The sequence below is a fragment of the Triturus cristatus genome, chromosome 2_1, assembly GCF_964204655.1.
Source record: "Triturus cristatus chromosome 2_1, aTriCri1.1, whole genome shotgun sequence".
Taxonomy (NCBI): Eukaryota; Metazoa; Chordata; class Amphibia; order Caudata; family Salamandridae; genus Triturus; species Triturus cristatus.
The window spans coordinates 896,001,342-896,028,693 of record NC_140581.1 but is presented as its reverse complement, the minus strand read 5'-3'; the positions used below and the strand labels follow the sequence as shown (position 1 = coordinate 896,028,693).

Genomic DNA, 27,352 nt, shown 5'->3' with positions numbered 1-27,352 from the left:
GGTCTTCTTCCCTCTTAAGTTCTGCCCCCTCTGCTTTGCCCCATCTCACCACCTCGCCATGCCACTCCATCACCAACGGTGCCGTAGCAGTTTTCCAGCGTTTAGTAATTGCACGCTTGGCCAGTATTAGCGCTAAGTTAGCAAATCTGATCATGGGGTTGCCACTTTTGGCTTTCATACCCCACCCCAGTAGAGAACGTTCCGCCAGTACACGTGAAATGTGATAAATATGTCTTATTTTTAAATTGAATTGAACATCAAGGATTGGCGTTGTTGTGGAACTGGAAACTGCAGTTATCTGGAGTCCAGTCAGTAAAACATGAGACAACTGATGGCAAGTTAAACCAATCACATTTTACAGGCTTATCGGGTGATTGATTCGATGTGTATAGAGCGTGCTTAGCCAGGAAGATATTCTGCCAGGGACATGTGAACAAATAAGTTGTTAGAAGTTTTCTAAGTTTCTTCAATCAACATTCAGTGCTCAGCAGTAGGGAGAGAGTGTTCAATACTTTGGCTGTAGGGACAGAAAAAGCACTCCTCCCCCCCCCCCCCCTTTTCAAGCCTTAAGAAACACGAGAACTGAGAGAAGATTGGCTGTACTGGAACAAAGAGTTCTTATGGGGTTTTATCAGATTGACTGATTGTGCATACAGCTGGGCTAATTATGACAGCAAAACTATTAAAGCAAAAGACACACAATTGATGAACGGAATGCAGAACAAATCAAAACATTCTCCCCCAGTCAAGAGATCTGGGTTAAATCCATCATTCTTTTGCTCACCATGCCACCCCAGTTTAGACCTGGTAATATGCAAATCAGTCTGACTGTGTGCCTCATGGGAACAGTCCAGCCCGAACTGCCAAGCCAGGTCCTCCCTGGACCGGAAGAAAGCATCCTAGGACCGGTTTCGGGGTTTCACCCCTCATCAGCCAGGATATCTTGATTCCAGTGGCACAGTGAGCCCAGGACCCACATCTGAGCAAAACTATTAAAGCACGTGAGCTATAGAAGCAATACTGAACAATGGAGGCAAAGACTACTTGAGAAATAATAATACATCCTATCAATATCCAACAAACGTGGTAGTAATCAAAACACGTTTAATAAGTGGTCACAGCGCTTCCCCGTCCGTGTCACCACTGGTATACTGCACTGCACACTATTATGTTCTCAGTGTTTGGAGGAACTGTACAGAAAGCTGCAGATGAATGAAGAGTTGAATTAAGCGCTCACTGACTGAATGTGTCCAAGTGAAATGTGACAGGCGACTTTAATATCAAACCAATGCACATTATTCTTATATCCGCGTTTATTCATTGGATAGTGGGGCGATTTTATTCTTGAAGTGTTAAGCCACACACGCTCTTAGTGCAAATATGAGCTTCAAATAATGGGAGTTTTCGAAATATCCGGAAATGAGGTGTCCCTCTTCTTGTGCGTCCTTCCTGGCTACAGCTACCTCACCGAGGCCGCTGCATTCACGATAACAATAAAATCCAGAACAATGTGTTCTTTCCCAAGCAAGGGCCTTGGGTCGTTCTTATCTGTAATTGTGTCTTACAAAGAGGTCATGGTTAGTTCATATAAAAATAAAATCAGCGAAGCCAGCCGAAGACTCGGCTCTCATTCCATCAGCTTGGAAGAGACCCCGCCCCTTGCACAGCAAACACAATCATCAGCTAGGAAAGCTGTCACACTCCTGCATATGGGCTGGATGGATGATGCAGAGAGAGAGAGAGGAAGTGAGAGGGCACCTGATTTCTTTTGACACTCATCTTAGAAAAGATCATAGGGGCAGATCTATATTGGACTTGCGCCACTTTTACGCCGCCGTTGCGTCACTTTTGTGACGCAGCGGCGGTGTAAACCCTGCGCCACGTTGCGCCATATTTACATCGTGACGCATCTATGGAGATGCGTCACGATGTAAAGCCCTGCGCCACGTAAAACCTGCGTCAGGTTTCACGTGGGCGTGTCGACAGAGGGGGGGGGGGCGTTCCGTCGCAGGAACGCCCCTGAAAAGTGACTCAGTCAAATCTATAAGATTTGACTGAGTCACTTTCCCAATGCTGATGCGCCAAAACCCTGCGCCTGCTTGAAGCAGGCGTAAGGCTTGACGCACCATGTTAGGGATAGGGTAGGTTGGAACAGTGCTGGAGTTGCGTCGCGCTTGCGACGCAACTGAAGCACTGCGCCAACCTTACGCCATCGGATGCGTCACGCATCTGTTTATACCTGCGCCATGATGCGCCGCATTGTAAATGCGGCGCATCATGTGTGGCGCAAGGGTAAACTTGCGTGACGCATCATTCCTGGCGCATTCTTGCTGATTTGCAGGGATGCGCCAGGAAACCTAAATCTGCCCCATAGTTTTTAAGACAAGTGCCCAACATAGAGGAAGTGGTAATAACTGGAGGATGGCAACGGCTTTTTGCAGTTGCTATGTTTGCGCTGTGTAACAAAACCCCATTTCGCAATATACCAAACTACATTGTAGGATGCCAATGGATGTATGACAAGCAATGTCAACATTGAGTCTGCTCGTTGGTCGCAGGCCAAAGAGGGCGGGAAGGAGCCATTTGTAAAATCGTGGGCCCGAGGACCACGTGCTAAAGAAATAATGACGCTCACGCAGTTGCTATGCTTTCAATGGTTTGCTTCCGGTCCACTAGTCGCAAACTGCTGAAATGTTACCCACTGCTGAGAGCAGTAGGTCACATTTGTCTGTGTACGCTGTTGTTTCTTTTTGAATACGTTGTTTTTATTGACATGTGTATGATTAGTTCCAATTGTTAGGAGGTTGCCAAACCCCTTTAACTTAAAATTACATGTTTGTATCAACTTAATTAAAGTCTACATTACTGTTTTCACATGTTCTTCAGGTATGTTTATTACCATTTATTTAATTCTATTTTCTGGGGGCAAGGGATATTTATTCACATGTATTGCCTGTTTCCCTTGCCTTTGGAACCATCATTATTTTCGGGGGGGGGGTCCTTCTTTGTTTACACTGAACATTTTTCTGAGGGACAGCTTTCACTGTGCCTGCGGCAACTGCCAGCAACAGAGGGAGCAGGCGGCTGCCCCTTCTTGCTCTCCCTAAGGTACCGAAATGTACAGCATATTCTGGAGGTGCTGACACCTCTATCCCTTACTACTAGCAAAGACAGAGACGTAGCATTGCTGTCCTCCACCCCTGCAGTCACAGACAGTAGTAAGGATTCCCAGAGGAAACCCTGCCTCGTGAGCTAGGTTATCTGTGGATCCTTCTGAATGGCCTCTTGGCGCTACACCAAAATGTTCAGCGCAGCACAAACAATTGGCCAGATCTGTGATTCATTTTTCTCGTTATATATTTATTGAGAGTATTAGTATGACATGGTCCAATATATTACAGAAAGTGAAGACTTCATAGTGAAATGTGTTGAATATGTCTATTGAAAAACAGTCAAGAGGAGCCATGTGCAACCTGCACACCACACGTTTGAGTTCTGGTGAGTTGACTCAGCCTTTCATCATTCCAAAGTAGTGGGAGTGACTTGGATTGTAGAAACACATGTCGTTAGCAGACAACCCAGTCTGTAGGGTTGGCAGTAAAAAATGGTTGAAACCATATGGCCCGTTTCATCAGCCGCGCAGACAGCATGCATAATTTAGGACGTATCATCACAATAACTTTTTACTTTTCTCTTGAAGCTTCTAACTAGCATGTAACAGAAGTATGGAAGCAACGGACTGCAGGATGAAAACATTTTAAAATCTAAAAAATTGCAGGCCAGTATCATAATAAACAAGCATTGGCAAAGTAAATAGGTTTCATGATTTGTATGGCATGTGTCGTACAAGCATCAAAACGACTGTACAGAAGAAGCACAGACAAAAGCACCTGAAAAACAGGAAACAAAGTTTGCTTTATTTTCTGTAGTATCCATTGCTTTTGTTAGCATGCATTCCACAGTATTGCCAGGCCACTCAGCAATTAAGGATAAATCATCTTTGAATGGTAAAACAATAAATGAGTAGTAGCATACCATTCTAAGATGGCTGCCATATCTATAACTAGTTACCAAATGGTGCAGTAGCAATAAGTAGTGAGTACTGACAAAATTATCTGAAAAATGAATGATACAGAATATAAAGCAATTTATTTTAAGGTTGAGCCTGGGCAGCGTATGCGCTGCTCTGCGAGGCATGCTGTATTCAGGTAGGGACTTGAAGTTCCGCCCACTCTACGCCCATATTTTTCATTGACTTGTGTCATTGTCCACTGTAAACTGTGGCTGTTAATTGGTCAATAGGCTTAGTAGTCCCTCCTTGGTATTTCCTTGTCTCATTTTGTAACCTCCTATGGCGATATTCCCTGTTATGTGTGTTGTTACTCAGTAGACTGTAATTGCAGCCTTCAAGCACTATTTCTCAAATAGCTTCATCCTGCCACACGTTCTCTCCTAACGCTTTTTAAAAACATTTGATAGCACAGACCTTAGCATTGCAATGCAATAGGTCTCGCATTTGCAAGAGTTTAAGCTATTGGCATTGTAAATGACAATGCCTTTTATTTATCTGTTTTAAAAACAACACATAAATAAAAGGCATTGTCATTTACAATGCCAATAGCTCAAACTCTTGTAAATACGAGATCTATTGCATTGCAAATGCGTGTTTGTCTACAGAATATATTTTTGGAATACTTTTTATCAGCGCTGATTTCACAGTGCTCACAGGCTGCTTGCTCGTCGACTAATTTCAGATATAAAATAGCCTCTCATGTTTTTGAATGGAGGTAGAAAGACACAGCCAGCATTAAATTAGTGAAACTAAAATACTCCTGTGACTTGATCCAAAATGTGAACGACAATGTCTCAAGGTAGTGGCTGAAGTTTGCAGGACATAAAAATGCCAGTGGCTAAAAAACGCTAACTCTAAGAGCCTCCAGCTAACACAAACACACAGTAGGTTCAACATGAATAGGAAAAGCGCCACACACATCAATCCTAAAAAGGCCAACAGAAAATCAAATTGAATAGGTCTCCCTCAGACCTACTATGCAGTTTATTGTCTAATCAGAAGGTCTTCCCAAAAACTGTCAAGCCTTTGAACGGACTACTTTGGTGATGCTATCAAATACAGTCTCCCTGCATTTCTAAAGATAATGCTCACAGGGTATGCACTGCTCAAAGTGTACAATGGAGTTCTGCACACTTTGGTGATACAGTCCTAATAGTAGAATTCACAGAGGAATCAGCTTTCTTAAAATGTTGCTTTCTCACAACAGACCTATTTCCCCTTTCTTGAGCCATCCACCAAATTTTGCATTCAATCCATGGTAAATCTGTGGTCCTGCAATGGCTTATCAATTACCTTGACAATCCTGCGTGTCCTCCTCATAATACGTCTGCTCCGGGCAGGCTCCGTGACACTCTCCGTCGTAGAGGACAAAGGAACTGGCAGCACATTTCTCACAATCATCGAAGTCAGGACCACTGCATTTCGCACAATCAGAGTGGCAGGGTTGGCAGGCACCATCGTTCTCGTAATACCCGTCGGGGCAATTATTCATGCACTTCTCCTCGTACAGCACAAACGTGGGGTTGCAGACTGTGGGAAAACACAAGGAACACTCAGCATGAAAGACACTCTTTTCAACACAAATGTCCAAAACCCAGCTCAGTGGATATTCCATTATCTTCCGATGCCACATTTTAAAATCTCCTAGTGGTTCCCAAAGTGGGCGATACCGGCCCCCTGGTGGGCGCTGGAACGATCTGGGGGGCCGGTAGTAGCCTCTGGTGCAACTGGGGGAGCGTTGAAAACAAATAGGGGGGGGGGGGGGTGAAAGCATAAAGAAAGAAGAGAAGATAAGAAGATAAGGGCGGTAGGCCAAATAATTTTGGGAACCAAAAATGGATCTCCAACCATTTCTACCAGGAGCGGCCCGTGCAGGTAAGAGCGGTGGGCCAGGTTGGAGGGATTCGCCAGACGACCATGAGGGAAAATTAAATAAATAATTAATTTTCTCTCGCCGTCATCTGCTGAAATCCCCCTACCGCCCCACCAGTCTTACCTGCAGGGGCGGCTGCTGGCAGCTACTTATGTACAATGAAAAATATCCAGATCTTCTAATACAAATCATAATTGTTACAATAGTAACCATGTCAGAAAAGATCCCATTAGTGACAAATGCATACTGGAATACGAGCCGCGCATCAGGCACGGTCACCCGCAATTATGTCCCCAAAATAAAGCTTTATCCGTTTTAATGCTGAATGTCTTTTTATGCCATAGCAATCATAAATGTAATGCCTCCTGGCACCGAGAAGGATTATCAGTAATAAGGCTCCCAACACAGCATTAATTACTGTTTAATGATCCACCTTAAATATATTTTTTCCCCAAACATTACCTTATCATTTATGAAAGTAATCTACAATGCCTGACGGTGATTGCTTGTGATGCAGGCCGGAGGAAAGAAAACTGTTCTTTTCCCATCACAGGATGGACCCTTTAAGTAAAAGATTTCATGAAAAAAAGTGGTTGGGATGCTTGAAAGATGACTTGCCTCTCTACATGAGATTAAACTGTAATATTTACACCCACTGGGAGTTTTTTTTGGATTGTTGCATGTATACTTTCCTACTTATAGGGGCGATTTACAGAGGTAAACTTACAAGTGAGTAAATCTACACGTATACGTTTTCTCATACACTTTTAAGTAACTTTCCTACATTTGTCTATTTCCCATTTATGAGTGTAACAGTTCTCAAAAAGTGTCGATTTACATGTTCCCATTCTCTGAAACACGGGGTGGAGTGAGTAAAAATGGCACACATGACTGTAAAGTTACAACTGATGGTGACTTTACAACCACAATTGACTTTATGAGCATTTGGGCGAAACCTCCGCATTTAGGCCTGAGATCTCACTATAGTAAAATATAGGAAAATTCTGAAAAGTATATTTAAAGTTTAAAAAAAAATATTTTGCATTTTTGCAAATCAGCTAAATGTTACTGTACTTGTAAGTTAAATATTAATGAATATATTCTTATATATGTTTTAAATGTAGAATGATTTGCACTATTAACAAAAATTTAAATTGAAATATTAATGTAAGTATATTAAATTATTATATATGATATTGTTATTATTGAAATGGTATGTTAAAATATGTTTCAGTGTGTTCAACATTTCAGGAAATGTTAGTCTTTCAGTAGTTATTTCTTTTGCAGAAAGAGACACAAATACTAAGCATTAGGCAACATTGGGTCTTCTCAATCTAATATGGAGGTTTGTTGACACGCTCTCATAAATGTAGGCTCCGCTTTGCGGTAAAAAGAAGATGGAATGGGTTGTGCTCTAATGTCTGGAAGAAGCACTTGAGGAGGTGAAAGATATTGTCCATGAATGGAATCATGAACTTGCTGTTGTTAGATGGGCTTATGGTCAAGGATAACTTGGTGGAGGGTGTGTCCGATACCAGAAATCTCCTAAAATATCCTAATTTTGTAGTTCCGTGTTTTTGAGGTGTTGAGAAAAAATCAAGTCAGCTGGAGAGGTTTGTGTGTGGATGTTAAGATCAGTACAAATATATGTATCTTAATATTCTTTTCTTAAAGTTCATCAGGATACAAATTGTTCTTTTTATATTTCAACATGTACTAGTGTCTCTTTAAGGGTTGGATTATAGTTTCGGCGACAGGCAGAGTGATTCACTGGAGCTGAACAGTAATGAAGCGGGCCAAGAAGGCGAAACCTGACTCTGAGGAGGACCACCATGAACGTCTCCTGAGGGCGCGGCCTCACGGAGCCACGAAAATGCCTGCAAAAAGAGCTTGGCACCCAGGAAGGAGGGGGCAGGTGAGTGGTCAGTGGGGTTTGAACCCACCAATAAACTAAGGGTCTTGGCGCGAGCAAAGGGGGATAATAATAGGGGCAAGGTCAAGAAAGCCATATCTTGACCGCCCAACGTTGGCCCACCCACCCACACTGAAGAGCGGGCGTCACAGCCGCAAAGTTAGGGGAAAAGGGCAAGCGGAAATAGCACAAAATAGACAGACAAGATAGCACACTAGCCTTGGTTGACGAGCCGCAAAATAGTGTTCTTGGGATGCCTATTGAGAGGGACACTGAGGGAGCAGGCGATGGGTGAGCTTGTGGTCAAAAGCAGGCGGTCATGGCACATGCAGCCTGGGTTGGGCCTGATGGCCACCCACTCAAATTATCAGTAGCGAGGGTAGCCTTGAGGCCACAGGCGCTAGGCACCAAAGGAGGGAGGCCGTCACACAGGGGGCTGTGCTGAAGTGCTGTAAGGAGTGTAAATAGTAATGCATCAGAGTGTGATAATTTTATAGAATGTGATGCAGTGAGGAAATGATGGAACGTACGAATGGCCATGGAAATGTGATGTTTATGTTTTATGCTTTCAAATAAACTGTGGCCGTTATGCACCAGCAAAGACTCCAACTCGGATTACCCGGTAAGAGGAGAGGGTATCTAAGTGCACGAAGGAGGCCATGGGCGAAGGGGGTCACTTGCACGTCTTGGAGGGGTTCTGATTTGGCACTTCATCCAACCATTTATTTGTTGGCGGTTACTTGTTTTTAGAGGTAAGCCACTAGTTGACCGAGCATTTCCTTATTCTGCACTTATGAACAGTTCCCTGCTCAAAATGTGTGCAGTTTAGATTTTTTTTACTGTATTTCTCTAGTACGTGTAACGGTGATGAGCAGAAGAGCAGTCATCTTCTCATGTCCTCCATGTGCTCCTTGGCATGGAACATTCCTTGCACCGCTGCTCTGGCATCGCAGGTTCCGCTAAGCATTCAGCCTGCACAATACCAGTGACCGTGGTAGTGTTTGATTGCACTGTGTCTGTTTCACCATTGTTCCTCTCTTTAGTTTTGCAATTCCTGGAGCCTGGCAGAGTTTGAGCACACTGCATCCGCTTCCCTGTACTACGCGGTGGGCTGGTTCTTGGTAGCATGTGGGCTACATTTTGAACTGATCCTGGATTGGTCTATTGTAAGGGAACCATTTACTGAGGAAGCGCTGTCAGTGGATCGAAGCATTCAGTGAGGAATTGCTGTTAGTGGTTGCGTATGTTTGTAGATAGCTCATTTGGTCTTTGCAATACTCTGTCTAATTCATACATGTCCACTTGAACAACAATCTCACTGTATGAGGAGGGGGCAGGGCCTAGGTGGGGTGGGGTCTCGTACCGAGAGGTACCTATGAGGCACTTTTGCCTCCAAGCCTCCTCCTCCCAAAAAAAAACTTTGCTGGTGCTGATGTCTTGGGGTGTTTAATAGACGTCGCATTTCAAAGCCTCGGAAAAGGAGCTGGAAATCCACTATTTACAGTGATTTCCAGCTCGTTTTTCCTGCCACTGTGTGATATTGGCTCTCCACCAGGTGACCATGTGATGGGAGCCGATGTTGTGCGTCACACAGGGGGCACCGTGTGAGTTGGCGGGTCTGCTCACTTGTACTGAGTCCACAAAGAACTGTAAATTTAAATTAATTTCAGTGTACTACATTCATTATAAAGACCGCAAATCTTCCAACCACAGTTCTAGCTGAATCAGGTGTACAAAAGTTAAAGTGGAAGCAGTGGCACAAAACCTTTGACAGTTATTTGATTGCCATAGATGGTACCAAGTTTGACTCCTTAAGGAAAAAAGTTATACTATACAATTGTTTGGGCACTGAGGAGAAAATAATTTTTGATCATTTACCATTGGTGGATCTTCCAGCACAAGTTTAGTGGGCTGAATTAGAGGAAGCTGTGAATTGATTAGCGCAAGATTTTAAGGATAACACAAGTAGTATCGTGGAATGGTACCGATTTTTCTGTCCTGACAGAATCAAGGAACAATTGACGGATTTTGGCAAAATTAAGAATTCTTGCATCAAATTGTGAATTTGGTGGGAATAGTGATGACTATTTTAGAGATCAGATAGTGGTCAACTGTTATGATGGCGGGAGACTTTAAAAGTTGTTGTGCTGCAAAAATCCCACCTTGGAGGAGACGTTGGAAATTGCAAGAGGAATTGAAAGATCCATCATGACATCTAAAGAGCTAGGAAAGTTCAAACATATTCAGAAATCAGAATCTGTGGGGGCGTGGCTTGGACGGCGTTGGTAATGGCCGCCTAGCCTGTTCTCTGCCGTGCAGAAGAGCGATTCCGCTGAATTTCGGGGGCAGAAAAACGCATCCTCACCCGAATGCATCGCGGAGCTGGACGTCTGAACCCCTAGGGCACACTCGGTGCGAAGCTCGGCTCGCGCTATCGGCCGGACGCACCCTTTTGTCGACATGCTGCCACGACGATGAGCACAGAACGGAACGGAGCGCGGTCAGCCTGCTCGTCTCCTGGCGGGAAGCGGCGGTCCTCGTAGACGCTCACACGGAGAGAAGGTGAGCCCTAAGAGAGCTGCCGGACAATGTTGCTCACAGTTTTCAAATTGGTGGGCTTAATGGCGTGATTTAGACTTGCCAGTGTCTCCGAGTGTCCGCCTGCCTGGCCCTAAGATGGCCGCCCGCCAGCTACCTAACAAACAACAACAGCGTTATTACAGTAGCTAAAGACTTGCGGTATGTCCAAAAGTGACGGTGCCTCTGTCCTACGCCTCCCAGAGGGGTGCCCTTGGTAGCGAGAGCGCAATTGCAGTGGCGATTCAGCCGAAAATAGGGAGAACCTTCCTTCACTGGTGCCTGACCCCAAGATGGCGACTTTGTTCAATCTTTCACCTTTTTTCGGCGCGAAAACTGAGAAAAAGACGCAATAATAGTGCTCTGTGCACTTTCAACAAACGGAAAGTTTGCTCATTCAGTCCTGCAGACCCAAGGTGGCATAATCTAATATCATATTTTCTTTTGGAATTACAGCCACAAATGGTAGTACAGCCACAAGCAGAGCGTGACACACGAACACTAGCCAGCACCGGCACCATCTGCTAGATCTCTGAACCTTAGGATCACTTTATTGAGCTCTCTGTTGGACGTCTTAACTCGGCCAGCGCTTTGACATCCTTTGACATCCTCCAGACCACCCTGTCCTTTCCCGCAAACTGGAGGGCCGTCGCAATAGTGTCCTCCACACACGACCCGCCTGCAAAATGTCGGACAGGGATGAGAAGAAGAACAACAAAAAGGTGAAACCGGAACCCTCATTATCAGACTCTCCCATTAAATCGAGGACGGACATCAACAGTACCCTAGAGGTAATCCTGAAAAAACTGGCAGAGGTACACGATCTAGCAAAATCAACCAAATCCAACACCGACTCCATGCAGCTGGAACTTACTGCAATTCGAGCCGACATGAGCTCTGTACACAAAAGCATAGACGAAGCGGAACAGAGAATTAGTGACTTAGAAGACAAATCCAATATTGCATCCACTTCTATACAGCAACTACAGGGATCAACGGTCCACCTTAGACGCCAGGTAGCGGATTTAGAGGACAGGAACAGAAGGGGCAACGTGCGCATTTTTGGAATCCCAGAGAATGCGGAGAAAGATGCGAATTCATGCGTGGACTTTCTAGAAGCTTGGATTCCGAAGATAACAGGGATTTCTTTCCACCATGAGTTTGAACTCGACAGAGCCCACAGAGTTCCTAGCTACATCCCTCATGGTTATAGAGGCCCGCGTCCACTGATATGCAAACCATTGAGGTACCAGCATACGGAAGCTATACTTCAATTTGCAAGACGTAATCACAAAATTTCCTGGGAAGGTCATAATATAACTTTCACCCAGGACTACTCAAAGGACACACTCGAAATCCGGAAAGGATTCCTGGCCCAGAGAGAAAAACTTAGATCGAAAGGCATTCTTTACTCCTTTGTTGGCCCGGCGAAATTCAGGATCACCATACAGGGTAAACCGAAATTCTTCACGGACCCCAATGCACTGGCGCAATTCATCGGTGACTCTCCACCGCAGAACATGGACTTGTCCTGTGGCTCTTCAAACAAACGGAAGACCAACTCGCACGAAAATATAAACTCGGGCTCTGGACCTGGGTGACTCTAACGGATCAATTCTAAATCTCTAACTTGAAGTGCATAATGTTCTCATTGTTCAGTATCTCCTATGATAAATAGTTAGTTGATGCTTTAATTGAAATGGTCTCCGTCAGGTAAGACCGCCCAGTATTTATACCGTGGTCACCTGTACCTCTATTGCTATCCTTACCAAGTCTCAGCTGTTCCTCAGGTAATTTCTATATGTAGACCTGCAGAGCATCCGCTCATGTCATCTTGTCTCCCATCTGTGCATACCCTCTGCTTACACAGGTCTTACACGCATGTATGCACACGGTGTGCGGGGCTAAACGGTCATTACTTTTTTTTGGAATATGTTTTTAAACTTCACTGGTTGGTTAAGTTTTATGTTTTATGTCAACAAAAATTATCAGGGTATCAAACACTACTATATTCTGCTTACTGTTTACAGCTAGCAAATATGGTCAATTACCTGTTCCCTATTACATCCATCAGTGTAACTCCTTCCTGCGCTGCAGATGATGGCAATGCCGTCGCAGCTCCCAAGTTCTGTTGAGAAGGGAGGTGGGAGGGGGGAGGGGATTAGAGGGAGGGAGGGAGAAGGGTGGGGGGAGGGGGGAAGGGGGGGGGGAAGGGGGGGAAAACATTTGGTTTGTTTCAGCATGCTTTTTCTATTTGAGGTTAATGCTCTTTCTCAACTATATGTCAGCAAAAGGACTGATTCCCGATATGGCATGGGGGCACTCACAGCACACTTGCGTTGACCTAATCTCTTGTGCTACTAGTCTATCCACAGCAATAGCCTCCAGTACCAGGTTCACTACAAACCCGAAATACGTCTGTTTTACCGTCACCATTGTATCAGCGCTACAAGCGAGACAGTACAGATCCAATTACACAGCTTACTCACTCATACTCATCACACACCTACCACCCTTTAACGCACTCTTCATCAACAATATGCCAGATCTAGAGCGACACCATAGTAACCAATGACCCGCACTACATCCATCTCGGAGGGCCTTAACATTGTTTCTCTCAATGTCAAAGGTCTCAACCATCCGGTCAAGAGGAGAAAAGTTCTAGATTATCTGGCAAAATCCAAGGGCGACATTCTACTCCTGCAGGAGACTAAACTATCAAAGGATGACGCTGCCTTTATAAACCAACATTGGATATCTCACAACCTTTGCTCCCCAGCAGTTAGCAAAAAGAGGGGGGTTCTCACACTTATAGCTAAGAAATCCAACATCTCCGTAGTTTCACACACTCACGATGATAACGGCCGTTTCATCATGACACATCTTCAGAGAAACGATGATCAGATCCATGTCCTAAATATATATGGCCCTAATACTGACGATCCAGAGTTTTGGGATTCACTAGCCCCGACCCTAGAATGTATTCCCCAGGGAGAACTATTAATTGTGGGGGGCGATTTCAACCTTCCACTTGACCCAATCACCGATCGACATTCGAATTGCGCCTACCACCCCACACGCTCACATACTAGTTTGCAACGACTATGCTCCAGATTCAACTTACACGACTCATGGAGACTCCAACACCCGGATGGCCGTGATTACACTTTCTACTCGCATCCTCATAATTCCTACTCGAGGATAGATTATATCCTCATTAATAGCCCCTTCACCCACCTCATCGAAGAAACCAGTATTGCCCCTAAATTGATTTCCGACCACTCCAGCATTCAGACCAAACTAGTGGGTTCTAGTTCCATTCTCCCCCCTAAAAGATGGAGATTCAATGACGAAATATTCTCCGAGCCAGAAAACAAGCGAAAAATTGAGGAGGCCATCCTTGATTACCTCAAACATAATGACACCCCCGACTCAAACATAGCGAGTGTTTGGGAGGCACTCAAAGCCACTTTGAGAGGAGTAATAATAGGCATCCGAGCTCACACTAACAAAAAACTAAACAAAGACCCATATTGCAGATCTCCAAAACTCGAATATTTTAAACGACCTCACCAAACTCAAATATGAATACAACTCGATACTCAGCAGAAGGGCAGGGGTCTGGATCAATAAGTTTAAGGCTCTAAGGACATGTGAGGGCAACAAAGCTGGGAAGATTTTAGCATCATACCTAAAACATAAAAATAAGCAATTCAACATTGCCTCAGTGAAAGATGGCGACAATGTCACTCAAACAAAGCAGAATCTCATTCTTAATGCGTTCAAATCATTCTACCAAGACTTGTACAAAAACAACCTAGACTTTGACTCGGAAAAATGTGACAGGTACCTTACCTCACTGGGTCTTCCTAAACTAAACGGTATTGATAAGGACACACTGAACTCTCCGATTACCCTTCAGGAAATTTCAGCGTCCATTAAGACGCTTAAAAGTAAGAAAGCACCGGGTCCCGATGGGTTCTCAGCCAGCTTCTATAAAGAACTCTCAAACTCCCTGAGCCCAACTCTCCTAAAGTTATTCCAATCCTTTAGTGTAACAAAAAGTATTACCAATTCCATGAGTGAAGCTACCATCATAGTCATACCTAAAGATGGTAAAGACCCTCTGCTAACCAAAAATTACAGACCAATCTCCCTAATTAATTTAGATTGCAAAATTTATGCTAAAATCCTCGCCACACGTCTCAATCTACAACTTCCAAAGCTAATCAGCACGTCACAAGTAGGCTTCATGAAACAGCGCATGTCTAATGATAATACGAGGATCCTCTGTCACGTCATTGAAAAAGCCAAAATGCTCGCAGCCCCGGCCGTAGCCATTACCCTTGACGCGGAGAAGGCGTTTGACAGAGTATCCTGGTCTTTTCTCAAGAGCTGCATGTCCGCCTTTAATCTGGGAGAAACTTTCACTGATTTGGTTATGGCCCTATATCGGGCACCTTCCGCACGCATTGCTATAAATGGATCATTGTCGGACGCCTTTTCCTTAGAACAAGGGACTAGACAGGGATGCCCCCTCTCCCCTTCACTTTTCCTCTTAGCAATGGAGCCCCTAATTGCACATATAAAAAAAAATGATAACATCAAAGGGGTGGAATTCGGGGATAAGTGCGTCAAACTCGCCGCCTATGCGGACGATATCCTGATTATAACGGAATCACCAGAATCTTCAATCTCTGCACTAATGTCCACCATAGACAGTTACTCTTCCCATTCTGGATACAAACTTAACCGGGATAAATCTGAGGTCAAACCACTCAATATTTTAACCTCCAAAGAGGTGCTGGGGGTCTCAGGGCTATGCTGGCAACCAGAGTTCGTGAAGTACCTAGGTATCGAGTTTGGTGACTCCCTCATGGAGACCCTACATCGAAATGAAAAAATCACTTTAAATAAAATCAAGACGCAACTAGAGGGATGGTCCCCCCGTTTCATCACTTGGTGGGGTAGGGTGGAAACCATCAAGATGATGATTTCACCTCTGGTTAACTACCTCATATCTATGCTCCCATTAACCCTAACACCAGACTTCTATCACAAATTAGACATGGCCATCTCTAATTTCCTTTGGAAAGGGAAAAGAGCAAGAATCAGCATAAAAAAGCTCCGCTTAGACAAATCCGCGGGAGGGGTTAATTTGCCGGACTTTAAGAGATATGAGACCGCTTTCCTAGCCAAACAAGGAGCCCACTGGCTCGCTCCCTCACCTGACTACACCCCAATATGGCTCGAGATTGAGGAGGAAATTCTTAACGGTATCTCCCCTAGCGCGGCCCTCTCATCCAACCTGAACCAACTGACCCATTCTAAATCGATCTTTCATAACACAAAATCTGCTCTCCTAAAGTTTGATAGAATCCTAGAATCCAGCATCAGGGGCTCACGTTGGGAATCCCTCTGGGACAACCGTAACATTTTGTACAAGGGCAAACCCATGCACAACGAGGCATGGATCAAAAAAGGCATTCTATTCCCACACCAGTTGTACACGGGGGAATACCCCATTCCCTTCCGAGACCTACAAGTCAAATACGATCTTGCACCAATTGAATTCTATAACTTCCTCAATGTAAAAACGGCTTTGTCCAAACTCAAACTCTCCCCTACGCCGCCCTCACTCCCACCATACCTTGCCAGACTAAACAGACTAGGACACCAGGTTTCCTTTCTCTATAAACTCAGCCGTCCTCAACATTCTGGCCTTACTGTCCCAATCACACAATTCTGGAATAACCTCTCATCTAGGCCAATCACTGACTCGGATTGGACCAATACATGGATATCCTGCACGCGACACAAAATCAGCCCCACACTTTCACAGACAAAATACTGGCTCTTGCACAAAGCCTTCTGGACCCCTGCACGATTATTCGCACACAACCTCTCCCAAGATGCCTTTTGCTGGAATTGCAAACGCGCGGAGGGTGACTTATCACACATCATCCTAGACTGCGACTGCGTGGCGCACTTCTGGGAGAATATATTCGACTTGATCTCAAAGCTATTCCACATCTCACCGGTGAAAGAGCTCCCTTACCTAGTTTTCGGTTTCACCCAGGACCCATCCCTTGATGCAGATGATAAGGCATTACTTGACCTCCTCCTCTCGGCTGCAGTTAAGACAGTCCTCAGCAACTGGAAAGATACCAGCAAAGCTAACTACGCGGGGTGGTTGAATTGGATAATTAGCTTACGTGGAGCAGACAATATTACACTCCACCAGACACCGTGGCGACCTGCCACGAGGAAAATATGGTCGACTCTTGATAACTACTTCACGACACGTAAGCCACCTTAGATGGGCCCTCACTCCGCCCACGACTCACCAACACATGCTGCCCGACTGCCTTCATTGTACTCCTAGCCACCATAAAGACGTTTCCTTAATGATTGAGTATAATGCTGTTGTAATACAATGTCTGTTACTGAACTGTGGTGAGTATGTGATACGTACTCTACTGTCATACTTTTGTACTGTCATCTACTATGATCTACTGTAGCGTACAGTAATTTTGATTCGTAAATTTGTGACTCATACCACACTACTGGACTTGCTGTATATATGTCAATGCTGTAACAACCAATAGAAAACTTTTGAATTAAAAAAAAAAAAAAAAAAAAAAAAAGAAATCAGAATCTGTGAATGCTATTGTGTCCACAGAAGGAGTGATCTCCTACTAAGTCACACATGGTGACTTTAGACATCAGAAGGGTCTCTCTTTAGCTCCAACTCATGCTCTAGCCAGAAAAGGAGGCAATTTTAGACATAAGGGTAGAAATGGACGTTCTGGACGATAAAAGAATCATTAAAATATCGTTCGCATATAGCATCGTTTTCAGATGGCCGGTACTTGTGGAAATTCCTTTGATCTCAGATATAGTGCAGGAGCTCCAATATGATTAAGAGTAGCAGGAGACAGGTGTGGCCTAACTGCCAAACATGGTGAACGCATAACAGAGGAGCTCCCCAGCCTCGTACGCTCTCAAGACATTAGTTGAGTCCGGGGTCACCCGTTCGGCAGCCGGACATTAGTGCAGCATTGTTTCTGGCCAGCGGAGCCTGGGCCTGAGTCATGCGGCCACATGGCCTGACGGCACGGTGCTCCCAACTGGGCCTGAGACTGATGCTACCTGTGCTACTGCTCAAGAGCCCCGCATGGACATCTATCATCAAGGAGGAAGAGGAGGTGGTGGGGGACGAGTGCTGCTCTCTAGCATTTCCCACAGCTCGTACTGTGTAATTGGGCCCTGGGTTCGCCTTGATAAGCAGCAGGCCCCGCCTTTCATCTGACAGAGGGAGCCTGTGTGCCCTGGGTGGGTGCTCGAGGATGAGTTGCTTTAACTTGCACAGACTGAACTGGCCCCGGAGATAATTGCAGGTAGTGTCTGAGATAGTTTGGAATGCAGGCGTGGCACCCGCTGCGGCAGGGGTGATCAATTAGGCCCGCTGAGCAGATATGGGTGCCTGGGAGGGCCAGCACCTGGCTGGGGCCTGGAGCCTTTCTAAATAAAGACTCACAAGAGATGTTTAGCTATTGCATGAGCACTTGTTTTGCTTCTCAGGGGTGTGTGCTACCTGCCCTTGTCTCCTCTCCGGCATGGACCTGCACTGGGACCCTGCCTGGGGTGGCCTGGAACTGTCCACTGCTCTTTATGCGGAGTGACTGGTCGGTAGCTTATCTTTATTGTTTCCCTGGTTGGCTACTCCATGCTGCCTTGATTCTGACTGACTCTTTGTAGCCCCGAGGAACCAACTGGGGTGAGCCTTGTCTTGTGGGTGCTGACGGGCTGCTTGGACCAAGTCTCCCCACTCTGAGTGGAAGTGTTTAGCGAGCCGGGTCTTTCTCTACATCTTGGGATCCACTGAGACTGCTCTTGCCCCTATATGCATGGCTCATGCTGAATATAGTTGAGGCAGGTCTCTGGCGTCATCGGCTTCTCTGGCCCCTTGCGAGCCCTCCCCCTACTCCTGAAGTCTTGGTATCATGTCTGATCATTCTCTAGGGGCCTTTTTCGGGCCTATAGCAGGTCAGAGAGGAACACACAGGAACAATGGCAGGATCACTTGCCCAGGACTCACAACTCTCGTCCCGTGGTGGCGAGGAACACCATGCCCAGATGGCTTCCTCTCCACCAACCCCCTATGGGGGTGGATTCGTGTGGAATGACACCTGCCTCCAATAAGTTGGACGTAATCTTGATAGCTATTGCTAAGTCCTGAGAAGCATTTGAGGCCAAATTTGACTTAATCACGAATGATCCTTTGAGAAAACCAACATAAGATGTCCAAAAAGATCACTGCAAATACACAGGCTGTAGATGAATTACAACCTTCTATACGTGCAGTTACTGAACGAACTCGAGACATTATGGAAAGGTTGGATGTCACTGAAAGTAAACTCAACAATGCTGAGGGCCACTAACGCTGCAACAACATTCGCATTATTGGCCTGCCGGAGGCCGTGGAGGGAGCGAACCCTGTGGCATTTCTGGAACATTGGATAAAACAGGACATTGCATCTACAACACTGTAACCTTACTTCGTAATTGAGTGCGCACACAGGATGCCTGCCCAGTGTCCCCCTCTGGGGGCGCTGTCCAGGCATATGGTGGTGAGGCTCATGAATTATCTTGTCTGTGATGCTGTTCTGACAGCGGCTTGGAATAAGGGTTCTGTCCAGTACAAAAATGCCATTGTGATGTTTTTTTCCGGACTTTCCATTGCCAGTTGGTTTACTTTCTTAGGTTCAATGGTGACTGCGCGAGCCAGGTCTGAAGTATGCTCTTCTCTACTCTGCTAAGTTGCGGATGGTCAGCACACTCCATTTTTTTTGCAGCCGGAGGAGGCCTGGGACTGGGTGGAATCGTTCACCAAGTGGTCTTATAGTCGCTCGTCATCACCACCCTTGTCTATGCCAGCAATGGCTTAAATACCTAATGTCATATTCGGACTGCACCACAAACGAGCGAAGAAAGGGAACACCTACTCCTGTGCAGTGTAGGTGGGCAGCTCAGTGCTATTGTGGATGCAGCATCTCTCCAAATACTTTGGTTAACACCGCGCCTGCTTATATCTGACTGGACCGTATCCTGGGATGACAGGCCATCTGATGGCTCTAGCTCTGATAGACCTACACCCTCAGTTTTCACGGTTCAATGTATTGATGACCTGGGGTATACTTGAGATCTATGGTACTTTACTTGTGACTGTCTCGCTGAGGCTTTATTTCTCAGTCCCTTTCCTTCTTTGATGCTGGACCCATATCTGCGGCCAGTGAGATGGCTCGTTTGATTTGTCGCTTATCCAGTCCTCGTATGAATTATCACATGGCCTAGTGTTTAGGCCCTGGGGCACCCTGGCACTGTTTCCACCTCCATCTGCCTACTTCTTCAGCATACCTGCTGGGGAGGTATAATGGTTTTTGTGCCCTTTCCCTCCCCCTGATGGGGCATTTTAATTTTTCTTTCCTTTGTTTGTGTTGTTCCATTTTATTGGACGGTTGTAAAGTTAGCTGTCCTATGGATGCTTTTTGCATCCATTTGGGGTTAAGATGGTGCCCTCTTGAATACTCAAGTTTCCATCCTTTAGGTTTTTATTCCGTCCTAGGTTCTACCACAGGTCGCGTGGTGCCTGTCTCCTAGCAGACACTGGCATCTCTCTATTCCTTATTGCATCATGCTTGTTGACACTTATAGTTTTATCACATGGAACATTCGGGACATGAACTCTGGGCATAAACGTTATATAGTACATGCTGTGTTGCTCAACTGGAGGGTACATATCACCTTTCTGCAGGAGATGCAGTTGTTGGATGCAGAGGTGTCTCAACTGCTGTCCAAGTGGAGAGGTCAAGTATTTGGCACAGGATATTCGGTCTACCCCCAGGGAGTGGGGGTATGGATTAGGGCGGGAGCTCCACTTAGGGTGGTTAGAACACAAATGGACATAGATGGCCGGTTTGCATTTGTGGGGGCCTTTAATGGGTGTCTATTATACCTTGAAGTGGTTTATTAACCACACTCAGACACGTTATCCTTTTGGTCCTAAGTAACCTCTTGGTTAATTGGAGAGGGAGGGCAATACAACGATTATCGAAGCACACCTGGATCGGCCTATGCCACCGCTCCTTCAATCTCCTATATTGTCAACGTTCCTTAAATCTGCCGATGGCTAACCCATTGGTTCCTTGCTGATACATGGCTAGTTAAATATCGTACATGCTGCAAATTTTTGTTCTATTACCCGGTTCATAAATTACATTCTCGCTTTGATCATTTTGTCTGCCTAGCATCTATACATACTGCTGTGTCTTTCCTTTCATACCTTACAATCCTCAGATACTCTCAGATCATAATTCCCTAGTTTAGGAGTTGGCTTGGGGTCCTGCCCCATCCCTCTGTGGCATTTCTTGGTTATGGTGCAGGAGGACGCTATCTTCCATCGGACTCTACTCAACCCTATTGATTTCTTCTTTCTTGACAATGCTGGGTCTTCATCTTCCCCATTGATAAAATGGGAGGCTTTTAAAGTGGTTACTAGAGGGCATTGTATTAAGACCACTGTTGCTCTGCGCAGACTCCTGGCAAGAGATGTTTAGGAGGTTGAGGCTGCCTTAGTGGTGCTGAACGAGCAGTGGCCACTGACCCGGAGACTTCAGATGCTCTTAAGGCAGCACGTGCTGACCTCCAAGATAAACTAGAATTCTCCGCTGTCATGACTATGCTGCTTATGTTGCAAGAACCCATGATGAAGGTGACAAATCCAGTTGTTTACTGGCACAGTTGATTTCACCTCGCTACAGTGATCCTACTCCATTACTTATTCACCTCTGGTCCAGGAATATTGCCCCTACTCAATTCTCTATTAATACAGCTTTCCATGGCTCCTACTGATTGCTCTATGCTCCCCCACTACAGGTATTCCATGTGGCCATTCAGGATTACTTGTCCGAGATTCCTATTACCCATGTCTCCACGAAGCTCCGGTGGCTCTGGATGCATCAATCACTAGTCAGGAGATTGGCTCCAGCCTGCAGGAGTAGCATGGACGTCATTTGGAGGTAGTCAGGAGTCGCAGCTGAGACCTCTAGCCTGCTCCCTGCTACTCCTTGCACTTCCTTGGGCACCCCTGGCCTCAGTGGAGGCTGAATCTTGCCCCCTCTGAGGCCAGGGGTAGCAAAGGATGTGCCAGTAGTAGCAGGGAGCAAGCTAGAGGTATCACATGAATACCCTGACTACCTCCAAATGATGTCCATGAGGTCTAGCCACCTGATGGTTTGACTGCTGAATTTTATGATCAATTTGACAAAACTCCGGTTCCCATGCTACAATCCTTGATTCAGGCAAGTTATGAGGCAGCTCCTTGACACCGCACTCATAACTACTCTGGTAAAACTTTACAAAGATCCAAAGGATCTTGGGTCCTATCGTAAATTCTCCATTCTAAATACAGATTCTCTTTGTTGGAATTACATGCACAGTGTTGCAGTGCTTTGGGATATGACCTCGATGGCGCAAATGGATATGCATACTATACTCAGCCGGACAGCCCAGGTGAAAACAGATAATTGTATCTGCATGGCATGGCTAATATTCAGGTGCACCACACAGGGTTGTCCCTTGTGTCCACTCTTATTTCCTATGGCCATGAAGTTTCTGGCTGCATGCATGCTCCTATGCAGAAACTGGGTGGGGGGTTTCGGTACATGACCAGACACACATAAACTTGTTAAGTGCAGACAACCTTTTGTTATATGTCAAGGATGTGTCCATGGATCTATTCTCCATTGCCCAGATTATTTCGGAGTTTGCTGCCATCTTCAGGCTCCAGGTCAACTGGGCTGAATCCTGTCTTTTCCCCCTACAACAAACTTGTCAGCAGCCTCTGTTGCCGCTACTTAACTCCTCATTGCCATTTGAAATGATGGCATTTCAATACCTCGGAATTCAAATTAATCACTTACCTGTGGACCTTCTTGATGGAAATTTGGGCAAGACCTCCAGAGCTCTCCGATCGCAGATGATTTCCTGGTAATTGGGAAGCTGGCTATGGCGAAGATGGTGATCTCCTTCACCTTCTTTAATACTTTGATAATTTCCATGTTTTCATATCCCAGACCTTCTTTCAACAACTTGCCTCTTTAATTGGTGGCTCTGCTCTGGGGTGGTGGACACTGTTGAGTAGCGCTTGCCACTTTGAAACTCCTGGTGGAGGCGTGAGGACTGTCTCTCCCTATTTTGAATGCTATTACTTAGCGGCTCAGTTGCATTGGGAGTCCCATTGGCTCTCTGGTTGCTCTCTTCATGAAACTGAGCTGATCAAGTTTGAAATCTGGGATGGGTTGTTACATTACACACTATACCCTTCCACACTAAGTTCTTCTCCACTAACGGTTTTGTTCTACATGGCTATGGCATGCCTAGCTAGAGCAGGCAAGATAACAGCAGAGCACACACTGCTCTCATCCCAGCTATTCCACTAGTAGGTTTACTGACACAACGGCCCAGTTACAACTGGGGCATCTGCAAGCTTGGCATGGGGCTGGCATCTCCACAGTGGGCGATCTTTTCTAAAATGTGGAGCCTATGGCCTTCCCTACTTTGGTGGTCGAGTACAACCTCCCAGTCAGCAAATTTCTAACGTATGAAAGTATTAAGCGATCTTTGTCTCAGTTGTTCCGCATACAGCATGTAACGCAACTTACACATGAGTCTTTCAAATACTCAACACAGTGGGTACATTGGGCAAGCTTACTAGATGATTCTACAGGGCATCCCTGCACCAGAGGAACCAGACCCGTACAGCACTATGCGCGGCTTACGATGTGGATCTTGCTCAAACTATACATGATTCTGATTGGCAGAAAATACTCGAATACCCCTGCCTGTTAAATTCAACATCCTTAACAGGGCTTATCTCACACCAGGCAGAATAAGTAAGATATGTAATATAATGTGGCTTTGGCCTGTCCTTGTGTGCTTTATCCGAGGCGGACCTTATCCACATGATGTAGGTCTGTTCCTCTCTGCGTCACTACTGGGCTAGCATTGTACCAATATTAACAACAATGATGGGTCTTGTTCTATCTAATTCATCTGCTGGATTGCTTGTTGCCTTTTCCCTTGCTCTGGAGAGACCTGCTACTAAATTCCTTGATTTGGCCTTCATGTTAGCTTAACGGAACATCACTATTTGGTGGAAACATTTAAGTGCTCCAGCAATGGGCACTTGGTCACAGGCGCTGCTTACATGGGGGCAGGCAGAGAGTACATTATTGCATAGGGAAGAACTAGCGGGTCTATGGAAATATTTTATATCACAGGCCTGGGAGATTCTTCTTGAGCAATTGAAAAACATTACCAAAGACAATACCCGCCTGCCCTGAAGTCTCACTGCTGCACACAACACTTGCAGTCTGCCCCTTGGGCACGGAGTGGCCTGGTTGGATGCTTGAACCTTATCTGGGGAATAGGTCATTCATAGGCATTGCGGTCTCCGATGACTGCATAGTGAGTTTCTGGGGGTATATTGTTTCTATTTATACCTACATGGGATGGTACTACTGTTCTACTGCTTCACAGCAGAGATGTGTGGCGCTGAGACATTGGGTGGGAGTGGGGTTAGTTGCTTTTTTTTTGTTGAGCTGTTCGTCTAAAAGCAAAAAGTACTTGTGTCATTTATAAGGCAGCCCAAGCTACGGGCGAGATAACGGATTATGTTAAGAGTCAATACATATCAATTTACATTGTACCTGGATCTATGCAATTTTTATTTACATATAGACCAATAGAACTGTTAGGAATATCAGTGGGAAAAGGGGACATCCTTGGTGAGTCCCTCTGCACATATTTATATCATCGTACAGAAAGCCATTACAAGAGATCTGTGTGGTTGGTCCTTTACAGAGCTATTGAGTCTTCAGTATGAATTGAGGGCCAATACCCATTCTGGCCATGGTCAGAATAGGTACACCCACTCCATTAAATCGAACGCCTTTTCAACATCGAGGGAGAGGGACACATTCTCATCTGTATCATTCCTGCATTGCCACAAGAGATGCAGTAACGTGTGGAGGTGGTCTGAAGAAGAGTAGCTGCGTACAAAGCCTACTTGGTTCTAATGAATGAGCGCAGGGATAACTTTATTGAGATGGGTTGCAAGGTTCTTGGCCAAGATCTTCATATCACTTTTAATAAGTGATACAGGATGATAGGTTCCACATTCCAGGGGTCTCGGTCTAGCATGATGATTAAGGAGATCAATACTCTCTTAAGATCAGCTGGTAGTACTCCAAGCTCCATTGTGTCCCTGAAGACTCTACCAAGTAAAGGGATCGAGGCAGATGATGTGATCTTGTAGAATTCCAGAGGGACTTTGTCTTCAACTGGGGCTTTGCTGCTGGTCATGGATTTGATGTCGTCTGCAATTTGAGAACTAAACAGGCAATTGCAGCAAGGGACACTCTATGCCGTACCACTACGTGTGTTGCATGCAATTAAACACCAGATCACTTTCTAAGATCCTTAAGTCTTGCCCACCACTAAAGGCCAGCCACCATCATTGACCTTTCATTAGTCAACATATTTACAAAAATAGAGAGGCAAGTAACGAAACATTTTCCAACAATAAACACAATCAATATCGTTATCAAAGAACAAAAGTACGATGCAAGAGGTCTTGTGTTCTTCTTATATTCTTGTGCTTCTTTTATTCATTCTGTGTCATAAAGCATAGACAATTTCGCACAGCCGAAGTCTCTGGCTTTTTCCCAGTATTCATAGTGCCTGCCTCTTAGATAGTGAAACATCTTTTCTGCCTGAGAGTTTGTTAAGCTTGTATTTCTTGGTGAGTGGGTGTTAAAGAGTAGAGTTATTCAAGGAGGTGCAATATCGTCACTATGGTCTTATGATGTCTGCCTCCAATAACGTTTGTAGCACCTTTATTTGTTTGTGTATAGTAGACGAGTTATTAAGCATGGCTACACAAAGGTAAGCCTTAGATGTTGGCCACAATATGTGGGAGGATGTGACTGAGTGGACATTTAATGCCATGCAGTCTCTGAAGTTGATTAACAGTGTTTCCCCCTCTGGCAGTTTGTAAAGCAGAGTGTTCACCTACCAGCGTTCTATTTGGGATTACTGAAGTTGTAGGTCCAGATAAAGCAAGATTAGACTGTGGTCTGAGATTCCATCTGTTTCAAAGGTGCAGGATGATACAAAGCAAACTGGAGTGCAATAACAATCTGAATTTCTGTGCTGTGCTGGCAAGACAAAAAGTTGTATTGATAGTCATAATGCTGGAAGAGCCGCCACAGTTCCTTTAAGAAATGATCTTGCATGATGTCCTTAAGAATAGATCTATATTGACTATTGAGGGGGTACAAAGGGCCAGAGCAATCAAGCTGGTGGTCAAATGCTAAGTTTCAATCACCGCCGATTTTCACCCAGTGGCATTCAAACTCAGACATCAGTCTATTATTCCTGAAGAAGGAGATTTTGGCATTTTTAGGAGCGTAAACGGTATCAATGTTTAAATGTTGATCTTGGATCTTTACGTTTGCAAATGTATATGTGCCGAAAGGGTCTGTTCATTTAGCTTGAATTTTCATGAGTGTGCGTTTATGGAAGAGAATTGGCACTCCATTCTTCCTGTATGGTATTGAGGTTGAGGGGGTTGTGTCCATGTATGATTGGAGGCAGGCAGCTGACACAACTTGAGTAAGCCAGTCTTTTTTAAGTATATCTGATTCTTCGTGGGATGGATGGGTCTACTGACTAAAGGCAATGTCAGGTTTTTTAGAGGAAAAGTAGTTCAGAACTTTTTTTCGGATTGATGTTCAGAGACCATATGGTCAGGTATCTGGTCAAGGCATTAGTGTAGATTTATACCATTGCAAAAATAAACGCTTAGATAGGTTAGTTGGTATGTTAAGGTGAGTAAGTAGTGATACCAGACTCAGTGGGCGAAGGGGGAATGGTGGAAGTGTGTCAGGCGCAAGCTAGTAATAGTTGGTGCTAGTCTTTATACAAGTGAGATTTCTCTTTTAGGTGGCTTAGCAGGACCTAGAGTATATGATTAGTGTATGGGGTACCGTTTTCAGTTGTTCCAGTCTCACTGAGGAATTGGTGCATTAGATAGGATAAGGTACACATATAGGAAATAAGGGAAGTTCCCGATTTGTCTCTGCCTCTAACCGAGGTTTCAGCCAGATTGTGGTCCCTTCACTGTAGTCTCTGCTACTGATTAGAAGTGAAAATGGATGTGCTACCAGGGTCACTTGTCACCAAAGAGAAATGTGGCTGTGCATCCACAACAGGGCTTGAGTTAGGCAAAGTCTCCATGATGGCCTGGTCTAGAGTATCAAGGAAAGATTCCAATTCCTTGGGGGGGTCAGAGAATTCCCTCAGTCTGCTGTTTACAGTCACAAGCATTAGAGCAGGATCACACAGGCCATATCTCAGTTTGTGATGTCGGTTGCAGATTGAAGGGCTTCTATTTGTTGGTTGGATCTGTTCAGCTGCTGTCGAAAAGTTGCCATTTCCGTGAGTAGGAATTAAATCTTTGGCCGTGTCCAAAGATGACTGCTTCACTACATTGATGGAATATGTAATTTTCATAAGTTCTATCTTGCAAGGCTCTATTATGACAGCTGGCTTATTGGTGTCACCTCCCATGGAGGTAGATTGTTTTCATGTAGACTTGAGGGCCTCCGAAGACAAATATTTGTCGGGACACGTTATGACCAGGCACTGACCCAATTACGCAGCCAAAGTGGTACATTGAAACAACACCAGGGATTTATGATGAAATCACGAGTTTTATTACCATGCATGCCTTTACAACATGTCCATTACAATACATATGCCTTTACAACGCATGCCTTTACCATGCAATATT

General features: G+C 45.1%; 1 protein-coding gene across 1 annotated transcript in view; it reads right to left on the bottom strand.

Annotated features, from left to right (window-relative positions):
- PCSK5 (proprotein convertase subtilisin/kexin type 5) overlaps window positions 1-27,352 on the bottom strand; it is a 1,432,234-nt gene that overhangs the window by 76,012 nt on the left and 1,328,870 nt on the right. Inside the window, exon 31 of the mRNA XM_085633086.1 lies at window positions 5,366-5,602. Within this exon, the coding sequence (XP_085489212.1) occupies window positions 5,366-5,602 (237 nt within the window). The remainder of the gene's footprint in view (window positions 1-5,365; window positions 5,603-27,352) is intronic.